At 51.2% G+C, this 17828-nt stretch overlaps 1 protein-coding gene and 1 long non-coding RNA gene across 6 annotated transcripts in view; one reads left to right on the top strand and one right to left on the bottom strand.

The window, feature by feature from the left end:
- MSI2 (musashi RNA binding protein 2) overlaps positions 1 to 17249 on the top strand; it is a 379699-nt gene extending 362450 nt beyond the window's left edge. For 2 of the 5 annotated variants that reach the window (XM_029929166.1, XM_029929165.1), the window contains 3 exons: positions 12036 to 12190; positions 14059 to 14131; positions 16547 to 17249. In XM_029929166.1, the coding sequence (XP_029785026.1) occupies positions 12036 to 12190; positions 14059 to 14100 (197 nt within the window). In that variant the 3' untranslated portion in view covers positions 14101 to 14131; positions 16547 to 17249. Of the gene's footprint in view, positions 1 to 11981; positions 12191 to 14058; positions 14132 to 16546 lie in introns of all 5 variants that reach the window. The other 3 variants (XM_029929164.1, XM_029929162.1, XM_029929163.1) reach the window with 2 other exon arrangements.
- LOC115282920 lies at positions 6 to 1107 on the bottom strand. Its single transcript, XR_003904801.1, has 3 exons — positions 934 to 1107; positions 452 to 598; positions 6 to 216 (listed from the first exon to the last, which is right to left on the bottom strand). It is a non-coding gene; the product is annotated as an uncharacterized LOC115282920 (long non-coding RNA).
- Positions 17250 to 17828: the final 579 nt, after the last annotated feature.

Genomic DNA, 17828 nt, shown 5'->3' with positions numbered 1-17828 from the left:
TGCTCCTGAATGCTTTTTAATATTAATAAAAAGGTCTCCCCTTGCCAGCTTGGGGTCCTGCAGCACAGAAGGTGGGCAAATAATGGTTTTGAACAGCCGTGGTTGGCTGTTGTAGTTAGATCTTTCAGGATGAGAGAGTCACGATGAAATCCACTCCACGGCATGGATGGGAGGGTTCCAGCCAGCATCTCAACATTCATTCCTGTCCGGAGGTCCCTTAAGGGAAGAAGATGTGATGAATAGAGTGCTAGAGTCACTTCCCAGTCAAGTTGAATACATGATGCTAATAGTAATATGCCAAGCCCTGTGGTAAGCCCACCTGCCCTACCCCCCATGTAATCCGAATAATCTTATGACGAGGGCACTATCATTCCCATTCCCATTCCCATTCTGAAAATTTTAAAACAGTGGCTAGGATCGATTGTAGAGGTGGCGGAGACAAGATTGGAACCTGGGTCTGTCTCATCACATCTGTGCTCTCAACCATGTCAGCAGATGCTCATCGCACCAGCCCCTTGGATTCCTGAGCGGAGGTCTGCATTCTTCACACATACTCAACAGAAAACCGCCGCTGCCCGTCAACTTAATTCTCCGTATCCTTGGGGGAAAAGAGAACCCAAAACCATTTATAAGAGGCCTCCGGAAACATTATGTACACATTTTGCCCCAGCTTCTGCTGTTGCAGACTTAAGGTCATGGTTCTATCTGGCTTTGGCTGACATTTCTGATCCGGCTTTCAGTCCCAGCATCCTTTTCAGACCACAGGCAGACAAAGGAGGCCCAGAGGAGGCGTGGTCGGGTAAGAGGGAGCCAGCCAGAAGGTAATTATTATTATTTGAAAGGAGCCTTTAGCTAAAGCCTGAAGGAAGTTCGCCACTGCCCAAAAGAAACTAGGTGACGGAGCAAGGGAGGGCCTCTCTGGGCCAGACAGACCTTCTCCCGTTCTCCGGAGGGATGAGTCAACATCCCTTCCTGTGAGCGGCGAGGACTGAATCTGCAAGGTCGCTGGGAAGCCGAGGATTGGCCGCCCAGTTGCTGGGGCTTTGCTTTGGGCCAATGCCGCGGAGGGGCGGGGCCGGAGGCGGGAGTAGCAGGATCTTCGGCCAATCGTCCTGCAGTGAGGCTGGGTTCCGGTACTATGGCAACGGCGAGCAGGGGCTCATTTGTTTTGTAGATGAGTAATTACTACGCAATTAGAGAAAGCTAAAAATAAAGGGGCCCTTTGTTCCTGGTTACTTATTAATATTAATAAAACGGTCTGTCCAGGTCTGTGGTGAGCAATCAGCACAAACCTGTGTGCCTGTGGTAGAGCACTGTGGGAGGCGAGGGCTGCCCGGCCCCACTCTTGGCCCCCTTTCTGTAAGTTTTTTCCGACTGCAACCTGCAACCTGCTGAGGGTTGCCTTTCCGGGCCTTGGGGGAAAGAGGAGGCTGAGTCTTACAGACCCACTCAGATGCCCCGGCGTCAGGGGTCAGTTAGGCACTGATCCAGGGGAAGGGTCTGGCAATGTCAGCCCACCACCAGAGAAAGACTAGAAACACAGGGGCAAAAGCAGAAAACCTGGACCGATGTTGGAGGATCCAGTTTTGCTGTGTCCTTGGACACACTGTTTGACTTTTCTAGGTCTAGATTGTTTGGCTCTAGGTGCACGAAAGAGATTTTAAACCTTCCATTGAGGAAGCCCCTGAGATTTCAGTTCATTCCCGATCACCTGACTTGCTAAGAAACAAGTCAGGCTTGGATATAACTTGCTGGAGGGTTACATCGTGTTCAAGGACTGGCCCCATAGCAGTTCGTGCTCTGGCCTTAGGGAAAGAAACAGTTCTGAAGCTTCTCTTATATCCCTCCACCTTCCCAGGATAGGGGTTGTCTTGTGGATTGATCAGATAAGGTTGATAAACAATTTTTTTTTTTAAAGAAGATAAGAGCATGGGAAGAGAAGGGAACAGGAAGATGTGGTTCTGGTCTAAGCTTCTGCCACTCTACAGGCTAGATGATTTTTGGGCAAAGGGTTTTGGACTAGAGGGTGCTTGAGGACCTTTCAACTCTGTAGCTCTATATTGCTACAGTTTCCAAAGCTCTAGATCCCTTGTCATGGAGGGGTGACAGTGACAGTGCCTTAAGAGCTGAGAAGAGTAGAGAGAAAGCCAGGGGCTTCCAGATGATGAGAATGCATTTGAAAACAGTCTTGCATTTTTTTTTCATGCATGAAGGCAGTAGGAAGGACAGAAATATTTCCACAATTGTATATCACTGAAAAAAATCTGTTGTCAAATTTACATCCTTGGGTGCAGTTGGTTAAACTTTCAGGGCTTGGCTGTCTGGATGATGTTTATTAATAAAGGGGGACCTGTTAACAGCTACTGTCGGTGAGCAAATCTGAGACTGGAGCACAGTGGCTCTTGAACTTTGCTGCATGTTAGAATCGCCTGGAGAATTTTTTAAAGTCCTGGGGTCCAGGCCACACTGCAGACCCATCAAATCAGAATCTACCACTGTCAACTCCAAGCCTCAGTCGTTGTTCAAGCTCCCTTGGTCAAGTCCAATGTATAACCGTGGATTCAAGTACCAGCAGATTCTTGCCAGATATAGAATCTCAGACCATCCGAGTGACTTTATTATCACCATCCGTACCTCAGAAGTGGATCAATAGGCTTCGCCAGGCAATCTCCCCACCTCCTCTAATGACCAAGGAGAGCTGGTCTGGATCCTCGGCCCACAGCCTTAGAGCCCGGGGCCGTTCTGCCTGCCACTGGTCCTCCCAACAGGGCCAGGAAGTCCATCCCTCCAGGGGAGGCTGAAGGGGTCTTCGTCCTCACAGACAGATTCTAGGACAGGCCTGTCCTGGCTGAGATTCAGAGCGTGTACGTCTACAACCAACGGCCCAGAGCAGCCATAAGCATGGAAACAGCCACCCTCCTTGACTGGCTGATGAATGGGGGCCTTTGGTAAGGTCGGAGTTTGTTTGTTATTAAAGACCTAATTAGAAACATGAGAGGGAGCTGAATGGCTCTGTGCTTGGCTAATTAGTGACATGTATGCACCGGCTTTGAACTTCAAGGACACAGAGCTATTAGTGCTTACATCAAAAATGGGTTAAACTCCTGTGCCTTTATAATCATTATAGACAGGCTGCTCAAGTGGAAACCTTTTTGTATAGGTCCTCAAGGGGCTGCCCTTTGGGCATCCTCCCCACCCTACCCCCTGGTTGTGGAGCCCCAGGCAGTAAATACTGCTGCTAAGGGGACAGTCCAGCTCCCCACAGGGCTGCCCTCAGCAGAATGCCGTGGTCTTCTGGGACTGAGACCAGCCCTCTGGTGACACATTCCACAGCAATACTGCCACTCTGTGCCCAGCCTGTTCGGCAGTGTGACCCAGAGGAGGGTGGTCTAGTCCTTAGCGAGAGAGGCAGTTCCCTATCTCACGTGGCAGGCATGGCCCAATCCCAGGCAGCCCCCAGTCTGATGGGGGAGACATTGTCACCAGGGAGTTTCCAATTTGGAAAGAGCAACAGAGCCCCCACCCTCAGGAGCCAGCACTCCAACATGGGAGGTCTGGTGCCTTGCCCCTGCAGCCTGTCTGGAGCAACAAAAGATCCAGATAAACCCAAACTGTCTTGTCAGACTACAGGGAAGGGCCACTGAGCAGCAGGATTCTGTGTGAAGAGCAGCCAGGAGTTGCCTTGATGTCCAAGTTCAAGCTCATGTTCAGTCGGATCAGAAACACTTCCGAGCCACATTCCCTCACTGCCCCAGCCCTCAGTTTCCTCGTCGATAACCCAGGGTAATAGGACCGATCTTACGAGTTGTTAGGAGCATGAGAAAAAAGGGTGTTAAGCACATACCAGTGTACTTGGCACACAGTAGGTGTGCAGTAAATATTAGTTCCCTTTTCCAGCCTGGCACTGTTAGAAGCCACAGCTTCTAGGACTGTGTGCCTCATGCCTCCAGACCCTGAGGCTTTCCCCTGCTGCACCTTCCCTAACTGGGCCAGGGTGTTATCAAATTCTCACCAAGCTTTCATCATGACTAAGAATGCTACAAGTGTGTCATTCTGGCCTTGGATTTCTGGGGCATCGCGCAGAAGGGGCACGCTGAGCCTGCAATGAGTGGAATCACTTACAAGATCCAAGCTAGGAGCCGACGCCTCTGGCTGAGGGCGGGCGGGCTGGGAATCAGTGGGTGAGCACACACAGCCCAGCAGCACCGGAGGTGGCCAGGGTCACGTGGGGAAGAGCCAGACTGCTTTCTTTTTTGACAAGATAAAGCTGGATGCAGTCCCCAGCTCAAAACAAAAGCAAGGGACATTCTCAGGATTGAACTAGGAGATGCTTGGAGCAACCAGGCTGTTCAGGAGAGAGAGGCAGAGATGGAGAGGGAGTCCTTCCTGGATCAGTGCTCCTTGTCTTTATTTCCTTTTAGTGCTCAGGTCAGGGAGGGCTGGGATTAGAAGCAGGGGCCTCCTGCCGTTGCCCAGCTGAGTGGCAGTGGGGCCCGAGGCCCGTCTCCCCGGGGTTCCGTGTGCAGCGGCTGGCCAGCTCAACACGGTGTATCATGGATGCTGGGGGTTTCTGGACAGTCTCACCGTCTTGCCTCTTGCAACTTCTCATTCATGTGGGCTTGGAGTCTGAAAGTGGTTAATTTAGAGAAGAGGCAGCAGGATGTGAATCTTAAAGCTTCTTGCTTCGGCCACACCATAAACATCTGTCTCTCAGGTTGATTGCCTCTGTTTTCCGAGGTGCTTTAAAAGGTTCAGGGCCAACGTGCTGTTGATTCACTCATTTGCTTTGGAGAGGGATCACAGACCCCACCTGGCATTTGAGACCAGAGTCCTGAGCTGGGGCAGCTTGCCGAGGTCCTTTGGTGGCGAAGGCATTGCTGGAGCAAGCACCAGGCAAGCCCCAGAGACCCATGGCAAGACCTTTCCTAACAGCCCTCTCCCCTTTCTTCCTTAGACACATGCAAACAAGGTCTGTCCCTCAGAACCCTTGGGGTCTGGGAAAAACGGGAACCTGCAGTGATTCCATTTGCTCTCATGACAGCCTGGTTTCTTTGGTTTCCAGGCTCAGGCCCCCTGAAGCCTGCTCCATACCCCGAATTTACACCATGAGTAGATGGCAATTAACCACTAATGCCTCTCCTCCCCTCGCCCACCTTCCCAACCAACCCTGGCCTGGTCCTTTGTGAGGAGGAAACACATCCATAGACCCAAATCACGGCTGATAATTTGTAAGAGCATCACGATAGAGAATGAACTGTTTTCTGTTGAGATTATATCTCAACATAAAGCGCGCAGTCTTTGCCACAAAGCTCTCAGATGGGCTCATGCTGGGTGTTTGGGGCTTTCTCCTCGCACTGATCTGAGGGGTAGTATGAACCTCCACTCCTAGCACATGACGTGAGGGCTTCAGGGTCAGCTGAAAGTGAAGGTATCTCTTCAGAGGGATGTGATTTGACACAAAGCTGAGACCATTCTACGTAATTTATCCATCCCAAGTCCTCAGTTCTGCCATCCCTCTGCCCCTCCTTGAGATATGGCAGCATGGACCAGCAGACCTCAGCATCAACCACAGCAGTCCGAGGCAGGTTCGGCTTTGAGAGAGCAAGCAGAAACTGCAATAGTCTAAGACTGGGCCACTGCGGTGACTGACATTTGGAGTATTTGTGACACTGACTTTCCTGTCGGCCTGGTGGATGAGCAGACACCCTCCATGTGTCCTGTGCAGTGTTTAGATGAGCCAGGCATCTCTGGGTACGTCCAGACTTGTTGATATCAGGCTGAGTTCGTGCCTCCCAGTAACATATTTGTTTGTGTATCGAGACAGGGAAAAGGAAACATCATCACATTACTCTCCTAATCCTCCCCTAGTTTTTAAGTGTTTCTACTCCTTCCCTTCTGGGATAGCTTGAATTTTAGCAGAGCATATGTATGTAGCATATAGTATATGTATATAATATATAGTATATTATATACATAGTATATGTACAGTAGTATATAATATATAGTATGCAAATGGTATATATATGTATATATATTATATACATAATCTTTACAATAATATATAAGACATAGTATATTAAATTGATTATCCCTGCATCTGGGCCCCTGAACTGATTTGATTCTAATTTAGTGTATCATGCAGTTTTCCCAGGTTGGATATAATTGCCAGTCCCCTCTCTCTATCTCTCCCACCTTCAGGCTAAGCTCTGGAAGGCAGGTTGGAGCCAGGATCTCTGGGACATAGTGGCCTGGGAGCCTGCTGGCCTATAATCTCCCCTTGCTCTGCTGGAGACACGGTAGTAATTCACAGCTGAGTGTTTCTTCTTCCATTAGCAGGAACAGGATTATCTCCTCATGCTGATCTTCCCCATTTGACCATCTGCATTAGTTTATAGCGGGCACTCCTTGCACAGGGCACAGAAACTTCAAAGTAGGGCCCTCAACTCCATTCCCAGGAAGGCCTTGGCTGCCCAGCCGCCATTCTTCAGAGCCCGTGAGCAAGGAGTGGCTGGCTGTTAAGAGAGACCCATGAAGGTCTCCACTGTTGACAGCCAGTTGGCATTGGGGACCCAGCATCCCTGAGCACCCAGTGTTGTAGGGGAATGGAAGCAGGTCACTCTTGTTCAGGAGAACATAGGGGCCCGTGAGAACCCTGAGGGCACCCCACCTGTTCACATACCCCGCCTTAAGGAGCCCCTTGCTAATGTGGGGGGCACTCTCTGCTGCGTGGAGCTTTTAATGAAGGCAGATAGAAGCGTGATGCGGACAAGATGAAGGGAGAGGGGAGAGTTGGAGAGGCAGTGATCTCAACCTCGTCTTCTCTGGCATCCGCCTGTCAACGCAGCCCCTCCACTAACTCCTTTTTCAGTTTCTTTAAACTGAACATTCTTTAAAACAAACAAAACCCCTAAAACCCAGTGTGCTGAAAGAACACAGCCCTGCCCTCAAAAAATATCACCGGGGCTTCTGCTCCCGGCCCTCCATTCTTTCGGGAGCTATAGTGGGGAGTGAGAGCCGTGAAACTCCCTTCCCCTTGGCTCTGAAACGCATGGTGTGATGAATTCTGTTTGGGCAGCGTGCTACCTTCTGAACTGGACTGGGCCAGGACAGCCCCATCATTGCATATGTCTGGCCCTAAGCAGCCCGTACTCTGGACATGTGCCAGGGGCCACCAAGGCCACCCCTCTGAGATGAGACCTGGCAGCAATGGATAATTTACAAGGCAGATGATTGAAAATGTCTTGAGGGCTGGCCCTCCCTCGGGCACAACGTGAAACCCACCAAACCAGGATGTAGGTCTAACATGGGGACCTGGTGGGGCCCTGGCTTGTCCCGGTATGTGGACTGAGCTCATCCAGAAAAGATTTTGTAAACAGTTCCTTTCTCTGGATCAGTCATAATCCAATTTTCAGGCCTTGGAGCCAGATCGAGGTGCCCTCCCAGGGCCCCCCCCCCCCATTGGTCTGGGCTCTTGCTTTCTGCCTCAGGTCCAGTGGCATCGCTTAGACATCGTGCGGATATCTGGACTTCTATACTTCTCCTAGACCTACACTGAGGCTGCTCTGATTCTCCCTCCCTCTCCTACGACTTCCCCACCCCGGTGACTAATTGCACTCTCAACCCGACCCCTTCTGACCACAGCTGGGCAGAGCCACATGCAGACTGTGTGCCCGCTGGAAGGCAGGCATCTCCCTGGGCTTGCTTTAAAATCCCGAGGTATCTTTGCATCGAGCCCCTACATCCAAGGCTCTAAGCCTGCAGGACGGACCTTTGCGAAGGTCTCTGGGCTTCCCTGGGTCAGCCATCAAGGTGTTTTATTCCCGTGACAGGCAAGAGGCTTCTCCTTTTATCCAACTCCAACTTTAAGTCAAATGTGTTTCCTTTTGTTGGCCTCAGTGACGTTCCACATCCTTGCTTTCCTGTCCCTCCCCCTGGCCCAGAGTCCTTCATCAGGCCCAGTGTGATTAAACATACCAGGTAGATGATTTGCATGGCCAGTGAGTTGTATTTTTTCCTATATCAGATTTTCCTAAATCTGCCTATGGTACCTGCCTTATGGGGCTCTGCATACACAACTATTTTAAAAATAGTTTGTTTTCAGCTTGACAAGTTGCAAACCATTTTCTTTCTCACTGCAGCCTGCTGAGAGGCAGAATAAGGCAGAGAGTATTCACACGGTACAGATGGGGACTCAGGTGGTGAGGGGTTTACCCCAAGGTACACAGCCCTAAGGTCAGGGCCAGGGTCACACTCAGGTCTTCTGACTCCAAGTCCAGTGCTCCTTTTCTCTACGCCACAGCTGCCTCCCTGAGCATACCGGCTGCCTGGACCCGGAAAGCCCAGAGGATGCTGGGGCTGGGGGTGAGGCGTGAGGGGTGAGGAGGAACCTGTCTGGGATTAAATTGCTGTGGATGCTGCCCAGGGCGGCTGATGGAGAGGGAGCCCTGCTCCCCACAGTGAGCCCCCAAACTGCCAGCCCGGTGCAGGGCTTACCCCATGCCACTAAACACTCACAGCTCCTGCTGCAAAAATGCCTAGGTGTTTGCAAGACAGCGTCCTGTCCTGGGGCAAGAGGCATAATGTCCCAAGTTATGAAACTCAGCCCTGTCTATTCAGCAACACATGCTGAGACCCCTCCCTCCCAACACACACACACACACACACACACACACACACGTGCGCCCCTGTAGCTAAGCAGTAGACAAGGTACCCTTGCCCATTGAGAGTGATGTTCTGTCCCCTCTTCCTGACCCAGCCTGTTTTGTGGGACTGTTTCCGGCCTCTCAAGGTGAGGCTCAGTGCCTGGGCAAAAGCACCCTCCGCTATCATACTTTACAAGCATTGCCTGAAGGCTGATTTCTGTAGAATGCACCCTCAGCTCAGGGACTTTGCGGCTTACTTTCTTGGCCTGCCTCTCAGCTCAGGTCACAGCTCAGAGGGAGAGACGTCCTCAAATGACTCCCTTTCCAAGGTAGCCAGCCAGTGATCAGTATGAACTTCCCGAAAGAAGAGCCCTATTTTGTCCCTGATGCCTTCCCAGGGGTAGCTGCTGACAGGTCTGCATGCAAAGTGGTGCTCCTCACTCTCTCCTGAGCCAGCAGCCCCGGTCGCTTGCTGGGAGCCTGCCCAGAAATCTGCGCGTGTCCGGATGGCTTGCTTGGGGATGTTAACCTGCTCTCTGGAGCCCGCGTCTTCTGCCTACAGAGAGATAAGGAGAGAATTGTCCGCTGCAGAGCACCCAGCTGTGGCTCCTCTGTACCCCCAGCCCAGACGCCTAGAGAAAGGGAACCAGCCCAGCTTTGGGTGCATACTGCCTGCCAACTGCGCCCTCTGGCGGGGACCCACGGCCCTGTCTTTCGCCCCTGGCTGGAAGGAGAGCCACAAGGTGACTTTGAGCAGGGATTGGGCGCTATGACAATACAGGAGTGGGGGCTTAGAGCTGCATTCTAATAGGGTGTCTTCTTCACAGTGTCCTTCCCTGGCAGGTGACTGAGCAAGGAGGGGTGTTGTAGGCTAAGAGGAGCTGTGTATTGTGAACTCCTTTCAGGCAGGCTGGTGAGCTATAGACCCCCTGGGCACGCAGGATGGGGTTGGGAGGTTGGGGGGGAGGTAGCAGGATGGGTGGAAACCACCAGCCCTCTTGTTGTCTACGCGAACAGAGCGGGTTGTTTCTGGACAGCATCCTTCTATGGGCATGCTACTTCCTGTCTCCAAGGCTGCTTCTGCTGGCTGGATTGATCTCCAAGTGGTTCTCCCTGATGGAAAGATCCAAGACCCAAACCCCCCTTCTCCCCAGCCCCTAAGTAGGTGGGCCTGCCCATAGTCTTCCTGCATCTTCCCCTGGCCAGAGGAGCAAGAAGCCAAAACTGTCTTTCCATCTGTCCCTGCGGACCCCCTCGCCTAGCCTCTCTTTACCTTGAAACAGAACTGGCTTGTGATTTTGCATAGCAGGAGTCAGCTGCCCCAGTAAACCAGGAGTCCACTGTCTGAGCTCTCCGTTTTCCTTACTTAGCCCAGAGGGGAAAAGGTGTCAGACCAAGATAATACCACCTTTGAATATCTGGGCTTAATATTTGCCTCCATGGGTGAGAAAGGCCAAATGTTATCTGCGAGTTTAATCTTCAGCATTCAAACTTCCTGTCCTATTTGTCTGCCCTGCGCATTCTCAAATCAGCCGTTCATTTGCTCTGAGCCGCTGTGACTTTTTGTCTCTTTAACCTGTTTTCTCCATCAGCCGGTTTACCCATTACTCTGCTCCAGCTTCCAGAGGGCACCTGGAAATATCAGTTTCCCTTTTCTCTGCTTAGTCAGGAGCCAGACACAGCTAGTTGGATCTCCTGTGTATCTTTGTGCCTCACTGCAGTCTCTGCCAGCCTGGCTTGCGTGCGTGGTCAGTCGCTTCCCATCTCTGGGGCAAGGCCGAGGCCCAGAATGGGGCTGCAGATGTTGAAGGCAGCTGGTCACGGGGCAGAGGGGGAGATGCCAGGGCAAGCAGGGGGAGAAGACTGTAGTAAGAAGCAGCCCCTTGGAGCCAAAGTCATGGAAATATGTGGAGTCCTGCTCATCTGGTTCTTCCTCGTGGGTGAGCCCCAGACTCAACTTCAGCTTTCAAAATCAATGAGAACTTACTCTTGCAATTTAAAAAATATATATTTTCCCCCCATTTTGGGAAGAAAAAGTTTAAGCTGCCAAGGGGAAATGAAAAGCTGAGACAAAAGTGACCTGGTTGACAGTCCCTCACTGAAGAAGGAAGAATGGAATTGGAGGTGGGGGACGAGGCGGGGCTAAAGCTCGGGGCTCAGGCAGGGTCTCCTCCTGCCGCCCCTCCTCACCTCCATGGTCAGGATCTGGGGCTGTGACGTCTCCTATCTGAGGACAGGTACATCCCTAGCTCTTGGTCTCAGCCTGAGTGTATACGAAGGTAATGAACAGAAAACAGGCATTTCGATCCGACGTGCGTTAGCTGTGAATTGGTTCAGTCAGTATGCTCTGCATTCATACTTCTTTGTCTTTTTTTTTAAACAAAAGGAAAAAAAAGTTTAACCCCCCCCTTTCCTTCTACTGCAGGAGGTGAGTGTGGGGGTGTCCTCTGAACCATTGGCATTCACCCAGCTTCGGCCCCAGCCTCCAGATTCACCATCCCCACCCCCCTCCCTCCATCCCCTGCTCTCCACCCCAGAAGGGGATCCCTACCACCATCATTACGGTTATGTCAAGATCCCCCAAGTTTTCCATGACATATCCCATCCTACGACCACGTTCAGTATTGACTACTTTCATACAGGGCTATAAATGGGGGTGGGGGGAGGAGATAGCCAGTGGGGAGGGGGGGGGATGTGGTTGGGGGAGGGGCTGGAGAATGGAGATCATTTTTGGTCTTTTTTTTAAAACAAGGAAAATACAAATTTGTCATTGAATGGATCCAAAAACAAATAAGAAAAAAGTGAAACGAACAAACAAAAAATTTATAATCCCTTCCCCAAAGATTTTTTTTTCCTGAACACAAATTGCTTTGTTTCCTGTCACGTTTTAATATCAATATTAACACAATGTGTAGTCTAAAACTAGTTCCTTTGTAGTTTGCATGGGATGTGAATGCTGTCTCAACGTGCCCAGACCTAGACAAGACTGCATGAGCACCAATTCAGATGTGAAAAAAAAAAACATCTCTCTCTTTTCCTCTCTCTCTTCCATATATATCTCTATTTCTATCGTGATAATATGGTGGGCAGTGGAGCACCTCGGGTTGGTTGCCGTAGTGTGTTGAATGATTGTTTTTTTATTCTCTCTATTTTTGGAGCTCCGAGCTTCTTAGTAGTAGCCTGGGCTGAGTATTCTTGAGTCCCTGCTAATGTTTTCGCATGGCCTTGGTTGAGTGTTAGAAGTTGGGCCTCAGCTGTTTTTCTCGAGTGTTTGGCTTGTAATGACCGGTGCATGCCTGGCTTCTGGCCTCATACCCAGCTCTATTCTCTGCACACCAGTCCTGAATAGCTACAGTGCTCAACCGAATTTTGGCGCGCCCGCTTCCCCGGCAGGCTCCAACCCCGCGCGGCCCGGAGGCTTCCCGGGGGCCAACAGCCCAGGACCTGTCGCCGATCTGTACGGCCCTGCCAGCCAGGACTCCGGAGTGGGGAATTACATAAGCGCGGCCAGCCCACAGCCGGGCTCGGGCTTCGGCCACGGCATAGCTGTAAGTACCTGCCTCCCCGGCCCTCCCGCCTTCTCCTTCCCACCCGTCCCCCGTGGGAGAGTGTACCGGAAGGGCCCCGGGGTGGGGGCTGCGGAGAGAGCGGCGGGTCCCCGTGCGCACTGCACCAGCCGCCTAGGGCCGCAGCTCCTCCGCTTAGATTTTTCCTGAGCAACCGACACGCGGCCTGTGATGATGGCCCGGAAGGAGCACGGGCAAGGTCAGGTTCAGATACCCACTCAGTCACCTCCAGTCCATATATAAACCTCACGTCCCTGGCTACTAGATGACAAGAAGTACGCCTCCCTCCAAAGACTGTGTGAGAATTCATGGAACTAGGATGTGTCACCTGATAGCCCATAACAGGCCCTCGGTATCAAGCCCCTTCTGGAGACTGCCATGTGGGCCGTGGGATGTCCGAGCCTGGGGACCACCTCAGGATAGCAACCTTGGGGGGCACAGTCCCCAGGGCCTGAGGTCCAGAGGCAGCGAGCTCTTAGCCCTGGGACACAGTGTGGGGTTCAAACTCCCTCCCGGTGGCTCCCTTTGCTAATGATTCTTACAGTTTCCAGGTTCCATGTAAGTTCCCATCGCGTTCCTTAGCTGCAGCCCCGCAAAGGCCAAATGCATTTGATATTTGTAATGCTCTGTGGTTCTATAATCTAACTAATCCAGGCAATGGAAATTTGCTTAACAGATTTGCATGCTGTTTTCAGATTGTATTGTTCTTCCCCCTCCTGGTGTGTGTGAGCATGAATGTGCCTGAGTCCACTCGCTCGCTGTCCCTTCCATTTGGGGAACAAATTCAGCCCCCCTCCGTGCTAGCCGACCTGGGCATCGTGGAGGCAGTTGGGTTCGGTCGAGATGGGAGTGTCTGCTGCTCCAGGCCCCGCCCCCATCCAGGCTGAACTGGAGAGAACACAGCTCCTGCAGACAGTCCGGGCCACCGGGGCACCCATTCCCGGCACTGGAAGCCACGCACACACATGCGCACACGGGCACACACACAGGTGCACGCGTACCCTCTTAACACCGCACACACCCTTTCTCTCACGTGCTTACACCTGCACGCACACTCACACACGCCCTCTTCCTCTCCCCCCCACACACGTGCTCTCTTGCTTGCTCTCTCTCTCTCACACACATATATTCTCTGTGTGTGTCTCTCTCCCACACACACGTTCTCTCTCTCCCTCACACACACCCATTGCTGCCACCTCCGGCCAGTGCAGTTTGGGTCCTTGTTCATTTCTCCTCCCAAGCCGTTGTCACATTAAGCCAGCAGCCCGCCGAGTCAGCCCCCCCTCCCCGGGGTGCACTGCAGTGCCAAATCGCAGTAGTAGTGTACAGGGGAGAGTGCCTCAATTTGGGACTGTCTGCCACCACGTGTAGAGCGTGACTCCTTTCCCTTTTACGTGCACAGAAACACAGACCCTGTTTATTCTTGAAAAACTGGATCTTTTGACCTGAGTGCTGTCACCGCTTCTCAGAAATAAGCACAGGCGGCCTCCCGTCGTGTATGCGCAGGGCTTGCTCTCTCCCCAGCCGGAGCTGTTGGGACCAGAGACACTGCCATCTTGGCCTCCAGAGTTCAGGGCAGCAGCACCCAGCACTCTGGGCCCAGCCCCCTTGAATCTGGCTCTCGATTTACCCCCCTGGGGTGAGCACACAGGCTGGGTGTGGGGAGTGGGGGCCGCAGGGCTCGGGGCCGGGGAGGAAGGCCCCCTGGCCCCTCGTGGCGCAGTGTCTCAGAATTACATATTCATGCTGGCAACCACAGTCTAGTCCTAGAGATAATTTCCTTTCCCAGAATATGACAATCTGTTCCTATGTATAGCGTGCTGATGACCTTAACAATTGTGCAATTTTAGGGACCTTTGATTGCAACGGCCTTTACAAATGGATACCATTGAGCAGGTGCTTCTGTTGCCACCCCACTCTGAGGTATTACCTTCCCCGCCATGCGTCTCCGCCCCGCCGGGCGTGGCGTACGTGTACGCGCACGGCCGTGCATGTACGCGCGCGCGCCTGGGCTCGTTGCGCCCACACCTCTCTCTCCTCTTCCCCGACCCCTTTTCAGGGGGGTGGGGGCCAAAACCAGTCTTTTACTCTCTCATCCCTTTCTCCAGCTTTAATCATGACCCCCACCTTTTTTTTTTTTTTTTACGGTCTCTTTTTCCTTCTTGATTTGGTTCTTTTGATTCCTTTTCATTATCTTCCCCACCCTTCATCTTTCTCCGTCTTGAAATACAATCAAGAGTGTAGGAAACTGGAAGGTGATCTGGGGCTGTGCTGTCCCAAGGGGACCCTGGGCCAGGCCCACCCCACCCCACCCCCGGCAGGGGGGGAAGGAACAGGGCCCCGCCCCTCCAGGGTCCTGCCAGATGGCCTTTTAGGTCCCTGGGCCCTTTCAGTCTCCCGGAGCTCGCTGGCTTCAGCCAGTGGGGTTCATGCAGTCAAAACAGCCAGACTCCATCTTTTAGTGAAAAGAAAACATTTTTGCCAGTAACTACTGAGTAATTATCCAGATTACCGCACGAAAAGCAAATTAAATTAACGACATCACCTGCGTAACGTGGATTTGGATCCCTGCCAGTTTCCTAACCTTTTAAACTGAGCTCAAGTTAATTAAACATTTTTTAAATCACTTTGATGGGGATATGGAAGGGGCGGAGTGGAGGAGAAGGGGAGGTTGGGGCAGTCAGTGAAGGAGCCTCTTCCAGCCTTATTGGAAAAGGACTATCTGTTGCTCTTGGGAAGAACACTGAGAAGGAAGAGGGGTTCACTTATGACAGCTAGGTGGGTACTGTGTTAGCACGTTAGCTGGGGGGCTTGAAGCCTGGGTCTGCCTCTCTGGAAGAGGGAGGGGGACAGCTGAGGCTGGGCACAGGTCCCAGCTGGGCCAAGAGCGCCTCTCCCTCTGGGAGTTGGGACAAAGGAGAAGCAAGGCTGGAGATGGGTTTGCAGTTAGTAGGTTGCCTCTCTCATAGAAAGGGTCACTCTAGGCCCCCAAGTCAGCCAGGACCCTCTAGGGTGGGCACAGTTGGGGGGCCAGGTTGAGTTGAGCTCCATTAAATCTCTTTTGGATTTCTCTAATGTTGCTGCTAAGGAATCACCTCAACTAATGCAACTGCCTCTCTTAACCAAATAAACCCCGTGTGTGAATTCTCCCTGCCCCTCCCCTCCACTTCCCTTCAAGCACTGACCCGGCCAATGCTGGCCAGAGCCAGAGGCCACTAACAGTTTGAAGGAGAGCTACTCACTACTAATTAAGCTGGTTTTGGGGGCCCAGGGGAAGTAAGGTTCCTCTGAGAGCAGAGTGGACTCTGGAGGTTGGAGGCAGCTCCGGCCCTTTATGGAGTCAGGTGACAGGGGTGAAACCACTACCAGGCACAGCAGGTCCCTGCAAAGTCACATGCTAGGGCTGCAGTGCCGTCTCCCTTTTCTGGAAATGAGGGTGGCAAAGGGCTTCCCACCACAGCCCGCCCTCCAGGGCCTCCAAGCTTCTGTGGGAATAGGGGGAGAGCAAGGCATCTAGCCCATATCCTGCCCCCTCCCCCCACAGCTGGGGGACCCGCTTCCCACAGAAGGATGACATAGCCAGGAGAGTGGAGGTAAAACCCACCCCCTCCAACATGGATGAAGCGAGCCAACTGAGTCACATGTCTGAACCAAAGCACACACTCTGTCCCTAACAGAGGTTTCGTTCTCTGACATTGAGTGCCACCTCAAAGGACAGGCCCAGGCTCACAGTCAATTCAGCGAGTCTGTGAGTCCCGGGCCTGTCGGTATGTCCTATAGCCAAAGCTGGGTATTTGTTGTGTGTGTTCTTCCTGACCTTGAGTCCTTGAAAGGAAACATCATTTCTTAAAGATTTTTTTTTTGTAATTTGCATCTTTAGTTATTGACATGGACGATATCTAATAAAGTTGCAGGTTTTTAAACACTTAGCTTTGAAAAACCGGAAGTTTAACCAGAAAAAAAAAAGCCTCGCTTGTCAGCTTGCAGTTCACCAGTGTGGCTGACAAGCCAGCACGGCCACATTTCCTGACTGCGTTTCCTGTCGCTACCCCAAGAATGCAATAGCGCCGTAGCAAATCGGCAAAATAGCAAACCAGCAAAATGAGTCGCCGCGCTGTCTGCTCCCTAGCATCAGGCGTGGCCAAGAGGTCAGCTTTTCCCAGCCGTGACCCCAGGAAGCCGTTAGCCTGGCCATTTTCAAGCCCACCCGGTAGCCCAATGTAGTCACACTTGGAAAGCATTAATTAAAAAGCTGCGATAAACAGTATGTCCGCCTGACCCGTCTTCTCTGTCTTCCCACTCCATGTTCTCCTCCGGGCGACCTTCTGCACCCTGCAGAGCATACCTGGATGTCCAGGCAAGACTGGGCGAAGTTTCTGAGTGGCCCTTTGTTTAGGTGATGTCATCAGACCTGGACCCCCACCAGCCTCACTCCCCATCGCAACCAGAGATGGCTCACTTCGGATCGAGGGTTGACTACATCTCATCATCTCACGAATCTGCTGTAATATACGACAACAGCTTTTAAATGTGTATATAACCCATGATTTTGGTTTTGTTTTGTTTTTCGTTTTTCTTGATGGTTTCCCCCTTCCTCTCCTCTCTTCCCTGTTCTCCTTTTAAATCTCTTTGAATCACATTTGGTAGTGATTTTGACTTAGTCCGGTAGTCATATAGCTTTAATATCTAGTTAAAAGCTAACCATAGTATAACTGTTATATTAAGGTATTATTTTTTTCTTTAAAAATTTTTTGTTTTTGCTTGTTTTGATTCTGTTCTCACTTTTAAAGGATGCTGAGATGGTAATATGACTCTCAATATTTTGGTACCAATTCTGAGACTGTATGGATTTTCCGGTGCGGCTGTGCACCCACGGAAGCAAAGTTGTGAAGTGTGGAGCAGGTGATGGGCATAAGCTTTCTACTTTGCGTTGTATAAGAAGTGAGATGTAGTAAGCTAATTAACAGACTCTCTAGCGGTTCTTTTTTGTGACGTCTCTTTGTTAACCTAAGTATATCTATTTTCGGCAATAAGGTAAGGACGACGATGTTTTGAGTGTCCTTCTTTTCTATAAGTGCTTTTTTTCTGTTGAAAGAGGTGATATTATAAGGTTTTTTGAAATTGTGAATTCTAAAAAAAAGAAACGTTGTAAATACAATTCCATTAACTACATAGAAACTATTAAGAAAGAGAGAATCAAAAATATTTTTGTGAGGGAGTCGGTCCCAGGCAGTTCGATGCCCTGTGGGAAGGAGGAGGGGAAGGGACGGTAACCAAGTCAGTTCCAAGGCGGAAGGACACCCCGCTGCCGGACGACCCCGGGGAGAAGTTCCAACACTGTTTCGCTCCTTCTGTCTGTGTGATAGACCTAAGAAGTGTATTCGTGTCATACCAGCATATTAACCTCTCGTCTGTGCACAGCTTCAAATGTTACCGTCTAGTTAGATTTTTATTTAAAATATGAAAAACTGCTTTTCCCAAGACGTTTTTTAAAAACAAAGCTACAATTTTAATATTTAACATATTTAAAGTTTCAAAGCACACCTGTTTGGCTTGGGTGGGGAGGGGTGGGGGGACATTCTTTTTCAGTCTTAATTTTTAAATATTTGATCATTTTCTA

This window comes from Suricata suricatta, chromosome 17 (genome assembly GCF_006229205.1).
Source record: "Suricata suricatta isolate VVHF042 chromosome 17, meerkat_22Aug2017_6uvM2_HiC, whole genome shotgun sequence".
Classification (NCBI taxonomy): domain Eukaryota; kingdom Metazoa; phylum Chordata; class Mammalia; order Carnivora; family Herpestidae; genus Suricata; species Suricata suricatta.
This window is presented reverse-complemented; position numbering and strand designations above follow the sequence as displayed.